At 46.2% G+C, this 7,317-nt stretch overlaps 1 protein-coding gene across 1 annotated transcript in view; it reads left to right on the forward strand.

Moving 5' to 3' along the window:
- The first annotated feature begins 4,198 nt into the window (after window positions 1-4,198).
- The window catches only part of DLL3 (delta-like 3 (Drosophila)), an 11,851-nt gene continuing 8,732 nt past the window's right edge, over window positions 4,199-7,317 (forward strand). The window contains exons 1-3 of the mRNA XM_006901127.1: window positions 4,199-4,267; window positions 4,393-4,674; window positions 5,575-5,632. Of these exons, the coding sequence (XP_006901189.1) occupies window positions 4,199-4,267; window positions 4,393-4,674; window positions 5,575-5,632 (409 nt within the window). The remainder of the gene's footprint in view (window positions 4,268-4,392; window positions 4,675-5,574; window positions 5,633-7,317) is intronic.

Here is a 7,317-nt window from a genome sequence, read left to right on the forward strand (position 1 = left end):
TAATGTCCTCCAGGGTCACCCATTTTGTATAATATGAGTTCCTTGTTTTTCAGTGCTTTGTGGTATTCCATTGTCTGACTATACCATAGTTTTCCTACCCATTCATTTATTGGTGGGCATTTGGGTTGTTTCCATCTCTTTTCTGTTGTGAATAATGCAACAATAAACATGAATGTGCATATATCTGGGTGGCAGTTCTGATTTCTTTAGGTATATTCCCAGTAGTGGAATTGCTGGGTCAAATGATATCTCTATTTGCAACTTTTTGAGAAAGTGCCATACTGCCTTCCACAGTGGTTGCACCATTTTACACTCCCACCAACAGTGAATAAGCGTTCGGGTGAGATGACATCTCATAGTTTTGGTTGGTTCATTTTTTCTCTTTATTTTTGCTGTGTGTTGTTGTTTGTTTTTTTTTTAATTTGTCTTTACAGATCCTGTGTTGAGGGCCAACTTTCAATAAGTCTCAGTGAGGGAGCTGCTCTGCTACGTACAAAACCCCACTCACAGTTACTATGTTTTTGATCTGATTTTTCAGCAAGGGCAGATTTGCTTCTCTGTTCAAATAGTTGCCATATTCTTTTGGAGTATTTCCTATAGTGGGGTGTTCATCCTGTTACCTAACCCAGTGTGGACCTCATTTTACCTACCAGTTACTTTCATCCATAGTACCTGACCTACATTTGATACAGCAGAACCTTAGATCCCTTTTTAGAAGGTTAGAGTTTATTTGACCACAGTGAGTTGTGCTGTGTATTTTTGGCAGTTTGAATTCACCAGAAGCTCCAAGGAAGGAAGATGGGTAACCTCCTGTGATTTACCATCTGCAGAAAACCAAGGGTCAAAACAGACTCCACAGCAGGGCAGTGAGGTTTTTGGTTTTTTTAATAAATCTAGATTTATTCTCCAACATGCAGACAGCATCAGCAGGTACAACTAGAGGGATTTCTCTATAGATTAAACATTAAAAAAAGGCATTTAGCATATAGTTCCTGGTGTGTTCTCTGTAACAATATTCACATCAGTGTAAACAGATAAGATTATTGTGGTCACAATTCCAGAAAAGGAAAGACACAATTTGGCAAAAAAAATAAAAACAAACACACAGAGTAACACTTTTTTGGATCCTAGAAGGTCGGGTGCAATTGAATAGACTTCCTGTAACAGTCTAGATCCACATGTCCTCCACACAGAGGGGAAGGAATCATCTCCCCTCAAACTTAGAGCTTTACTTTCATTCTCCGTCCTCATTAAATCGAGACAAAGATTCATAGCTTACATAATATCACATGTAGTACAGAAAGAGATTTAAAAAATATGGCAAAAAACATCTCCAATGTTCAAACTCCTCCCACCAACACACCAACTCTTAAGTTTAAGACAGGGCCTGGGAAGAGTTCAGCGGTCCTAGAAATAGGAAAATAAAGCTTATGGTGACAAGAACATTAAAAAGAAAATGAGGTAGATAAAGCTTTTATTCCTAGGACACTTGCCTGTTCCAACTTTGCAGCCTTCGTGGCAGGAAGAGGGGATAGAAACCTCTTCATTAGTTGGCTTAAGTCACCAAGGAAATAAACCTATTATTTAACAAAGAGTATGGGAACCTGTAATGAGAAACATATCTTCCAATGAGTTTCTTCTCAAGAATGAAAACCTCCAGTTCTTCCAGAGAGAAGAGTGGGCTGGGGAGCTTAAGTCACCGGAGGTTCCCTATGCAGGTACTCACCTGTCATCCTGGCACTCAGGAAGACAAGCAGTATCCAGAATGCATGGTGAGTATGCTGAAATTCTGAGGAGGGAAGACCTCCAAATAAACTGTATTTAAATAAGCAGCAACACATAAACTGACTCCCAAAGGACTAATTTGTCCATCACACACATACACAAACACACACACGCATACTCTCTTTAAAATGTACTCTGTTCAAAACTGAGGTGGTAGAATGAAACAAGTTCTGCAACCACAGAACCGTAGAGTGTGAGAGTGTGTGTGTGTGTGTGTGTGTGTGTGTGTGAGAGAGAGAGAGAGAGAGAGAGAGAGAGATGGATGTGGGTTTGGGGAGGCTATACAGAGTAGGCCTTGAAGGTGAGGTAGGAAACTTTGTCCACTTACCTGCCTGTTCAACAGGTATGTAAGGATACAGCCCCCCCTCCCCCTGGTCAGTTATACAGTTATCTTTTTCCCTGTGGTTCGACCAGTTGCAAGTGTCCCATCTTCAAAGTGGTGGCAGTGACAAGGCTTTGGAAACAGTCCAAAGCCTCTTTATACAAAGTTTGCCACAAGTTAAGCAAGTTTTCAAGACCCACTTCTTTCCAAAATTAAAACTATTAGCAACTCGATGGCACATAACAACTAGTCATATCTGTGAGGCATGATTTCCTTTCTCATATTTGTTCCATTTTTGCAAAATAGCATAGCAACTTCATTGATTGTTAAGATGGCCCATTTGCACATCAGGGAGGGCAAAGAGGTGAGATGAGGTAAATTTTTTAAAAAAGAAAGCAAGGCAAAGGGAGATTAGATTCTAGACATTTCATTTGTGAGGGCATTCTGGTGGTGGTAAGCACTTTGAGTCCACAGGAGAAAGATGCCTAGCCTGCTTTTGTGATGTTCCAGCTTGGAAATCCCGTGGGCAGCTCTACTTTGTCCTGCCGAGTCACTAGGAGTTGGAATCTCTGGGTTTAGGGTCCCAAGAGCCAAAGGAGACTGTAAGGAGCTGCGGTCAAGTTTGTGGTTTAGAAAGATGAGAAAGATTCGTGGCAGGATGCGGGAAGGAGCTACGAGCTGAGGCCAAGATGGGGGGAAACGAGGGGTTGGTGAGAGTCCAAGAATGTGCCTGAGCCTCAAAGGTCTCAGGGCTTCCTGTTGTGTGCTGTTGAAACCGACTAATCCCTGACCTTCCAGCCGGTTTTCAGAAGGAGTAAAGCCCAGCTTCTTACCTCTAGGCCACCAGAGTTTTCTTAGGAGGCTTTCTGGGGTAGGTGTGGGTGTGTGGGTGTGTGAAGTCTGAATGGGGAAAGGAAGGAAAGCAAAAGAATAGAACTTATGTTAACAAGCACCCATTTTACTCCTCTGAAAGAAAAAAGTAAATTGGATTTTTAAAAACCTCTAATAGTTGGTTTCTAAAGCTCAGTATTATTATTTAAATTCTGGAAATGAACGGCTTGACTTCATCTGTAGGGCTTTGCCCAGTGCCTGGCACAGAGATTATGACCAGAGAGAGGCCTGGCATACTTACTCCTAACTCCCTTTCCTTTCTGTGGCCCTGGAATACTAAGCAAGAGGAACCAGGGAGCGGTCCTCTATTCATCCTGAGGTAAGGACGCAAACCCTGACATGCTAGGGTGGATATTTCCTGCCCATTTGGTCCTCACACCTTCCGGAGGCCAAATGGGCTGACCAGCTGCGATCCAGAGTGGGAGGAGAGCGGCTGCCAGGCAGATGGCGGCATTTACATACAGCTGGGAGCCCTTTTTGAGGCAGGGGCTCCTCTGCCCTGGCGTCTGGTGAGTTAGGAGAATGGCTTTGTCTTTGGAGGCAGGGGGAGGACACACATGAGCTCAAGCATTTGCACACACAGGTCCACAAAGAACACTAGATTGTCACCGAAACCGGACAGGGCGACACCACGGGCCTCCTACTAAAGACACATCGAACCTAGCTCAGTCGTCATCATAACCTCACAAAACTGCTTTTGCCACATTCACACACACAGCACAGGTCACAGAGTTAAGCATTCGTCCTACTAACACAGCAGGCCTGGTGTTTCACCCACATGCACAGAGAAGCATCCACACAGACTTAACTGCACATTCCGGGCACACAATCTCAGACACACCATGAAGCAATAACCTTTTGCCAGCAGTTTTTGCCTCTAAAACACACAATCTTCTGAACATAAGTAATCTCACACACTAACTCTAGCGCAACACACAATCTTCTGAACATAAGTAATCTCACACACTAACTCTAGCGCTCACCTTGACCCCGAGCCACCTACAAAACCACGCACACCTGGCGCACCCCAACAGCACCAGGCCCTCCTGACGCTGCCCAGTCCCGTGGTTCCCGGCGCACCAGCCTCCGTCCCGGCCACACCCCTCCCCCCAAGGCCCGGCGTCCCGAAGGGGCGTGGCTGCCCGCTGGATTTTAAGGCTCCACTACGGGCAGCTGCGGCTCCCAAGACCCCTAGAGGCCATGGTCGTCCCACGGAAGCCCCAGCACTTGTCCCACGTCGTGCTTCTGGCTCTCTTTCTCCTGCCCCAGGTGACCAGCGGGAGATGAGGTGGGAGGGGAGGGCTACAAGGCCAGAGGCCACGATCTGGGCGCCCAGGGAAAGGGGGGTTCAGGTCCCCCGGGACCCCTCCGTCACCCCGTGCCGCTCTCCCCAGGCCCAGCCGTCCGGCGTCTTCGAGCTGCAGATCCACTCTTTTGGGCCAGGCCCGGGCCCCGGGGCCCCGCGATCGCTGTGCAGCACGAAGGGGCCCTGCCGCCTCTTCTTCCGAGTCTGCCTGAAGCCTGGGGTCTCCAAGGAAGCCTCCGAGTCCGCGTGCACACTGGGCGAGGCACTGAGCGCTCCGGGCCCCATCTACACTCGGCAGTCTGGAGCACCTCGGTCCGACCTATCCCTGCCCGATGGCCTCATGCGGGTGCCCTTCCGTGACACCTGGCCGGTGAGACCCTCGCACCTTCCCTGGCCCCAGCCCTTCCCCCCCGCAGTGCTTAACCCTCCGCCCAGATACCCCCTATAGCTTCCAAGAGCCAGCTCTGTTCTTTCAGGACCTCAGATCCGCAGTCTAGTAACTTTACCACATGGAATTCCACCTTTCCTGAGCCCCCAAACTCTACTCACTGGAGACCCCAAAAGTCTTGACCCCATCCTGCATGGTGAGGACTCCAAATTTCCAGAACTCTAAACCCATCTCCTGGACACAATAAATTTACACAACCCTATTTCTGCTTCTTGGAAAACCCTAAACTCTGGGATATTTATCCCCTAATTTCCTTGCACCCAAAACTCTCTCAACCTGTCTTCTTGTTGTGACTTACAGTTGAAACTGACCCGTAGCTGGCCGTCCAGAGGTTTCAGAGGCAGTTAATTGCACATTTCCTCCTCCCTAGGAATGGATTAGAACCTCATGCTTTCGGGATTTCAGCGCAGCTTCTTACCACTAGGCCACCAGGGTTCATCCTGTTTTAGGATCCTTTATTCCTGACTTCTCAAAAATTCTGTAACCTACAACCCCAAAAGCACAGATCTGCACAGACCTATATTTGAAGTCTTAGACCCAGCCTCAGCTTCCTCCTCTGTAAAAATGGGCTTATCAAAGGACCTCACAATGGTTCTCTACAAAGAATTCAACCAGGTAGCTTGAATAAAGTACACAGTACATAGTAGATACTCAAATAAAGAAGACCTCAAGTGCTACTTCTTCCCTGGGCCAGCCCCCTGGGAATTGTCCCTTGCCAGCTGTTCATAGAACTGCCCATTAGCTTTGATCCCTGAGCTCTGGTCTTTATTTAGCCATTGCTTTGATTAATGTTTTCTATTCCTTCCTCCTCAATCCATCTAGGGTGCTTTCTATCTCATTGTTGAAACCTGGAGAGAAGAGTTAGGTGAGCAGAGTGGAGGTGAGTATGGTGTTATCACAGCTCCTGATGCATATGGAGCTGAGTGTCAACAGCTCAATATTGTATTGGATGTGGGGTCCATAGTCCTGGTCTTGGGTAAAATGTAGTTATCTTTTTTTAATGATATGTATCTTTTATTATTCGTTTTAATGAATGTTTACAGAGACTTTGGATTTCCATTCATTAATTGTTGCATTTTTCTCCCTGCCGCCCCCCCCCGCCCCCCCAGTTCCCTCTTCTCTTTAAAAAGTAAAAGAAAAATTCTTTCATTGGTATACAGTGTCCATCCGTGTGTTCCTCCTTCTCCTGCATCCACTCCACTATGCTGCCTTCTACACTGCCTTCATTCTGGACAGAAGTTCTCTAAGTTTTTGTTTGGTGTTTTTTTTGGGGGGGGGGTGGGGGGGTTTTTTTTCTCTTGTTGCGTGCTGTCTAATTAGATCCGACTGGCACAGGAGGAGACTGCCCCTCCCTTGCACCTTTGGGATTGCAGCACAGCTTCTTGCCACTAGGCCACCAGAGCTCCCTTGAAGTTTTCTGTCTTTCTTTGAATTGAAGTCATCAGAAACAGCAGCTCTAGCGTCACACAGCTCCGCTCTGGTGGACTCTGTCACTGTCATTATTTTGAGAAGCAACGTGCCATAGGTTCTCTTAAGAGAGACTCTGTCACTGTGTTCCAGTAGACCCCATGGAATGTTGCAGGCTCACCAGGGTGAATACTGAGTGAAAGATTTAGGGAGGGACATGTGATGTTTTTAGCTTTGCCTTGGTAGATTCTGGTGCATTGTGATTCTGAGGATAGGACAGGACTGGGCAATACATCCATCTATAATACAGAAGTTGAGAACAGACCTTCTTTATGAGCAAGAACAGACACCATAGCAACTGACAGCTACTGGTTCTACCTGAGCTCTAGGGGGGAGAGAGAGAATGTGTGTATGTGTTTTTCTGTTGGCATTTTGATATAGAAAGCTTCTGCACAAGTGGATGCCTACAACAAACAGAAGCTTACTTCCTCTCCATTTAGGAGGCCAGAAGTATAAATTCAATGTGCTAGTGATAGGGGAAGGGCTCCTTTTTCTGTTGTCTGTGCAAGAATGTCCTTGTCTCTAAGTTTCTGGTCGTGAAATAATCTTTGTGTGGCTTGGCCTCTCCTGTCCCTCCCTTCTGCCTGGTAGGTTTTCCTTTACCCTTTGTCTCAAGAGATAATGAGTCAAAGGGAGCTCTGGTGGCCTAGTGGCAGGAAGCAGCACTGTAATCCTGAAGGCAAGCGGTTCCATTCGAATCCACCAGATGCTCTGCTGGAGAAGGAGGGGCAATCTCCTCCTGTGTCAGTCAACACAACAAGAAAAGAGGGACAAAAAAAAGAGATATTGACTCAAAACACACTGTATGCTAATCTTGCCTAATTAACATAACAAATACCACCATTTCCAAATGGTCTTATAACCATTTATACTTGTGCATCATGGTGTTGGAACTAACTCATAGCTGACCCTCCAGTGGCAGTAAATTGCATTGGAGGAGATTGCCCGTCTTTCTCATTATTTTTTTTTTAGATTTTAATGAAAGTTTATAAAGAACTTGGATTTCCATTACTTCATTGTTGCACATTTTCCTCCCTGTGCCCCCTCCTCCCCAGTTCACTTTTTTATTTGGAAAAAAAGTTCTTTCACTGTTATACA

The sequence above is a fragment of the Elephantulus edwardii genome, unplaced genomic scaffold (genome assembly GCF_000299155.1).
Source record: "Elephantulus edwardii isolate Elephantulus edwardi_28Jun2011 unplaced genomic scaffold, EleEdw1.0 scaffold00308, whole genome shotgun sequence".
Lineage (NCBI taxonomy): Eukaryota > Metazoa > Chordata > Mammalia > Macroscelidea > Macroscelididae > Elephantulus > Elephantulus edwardii.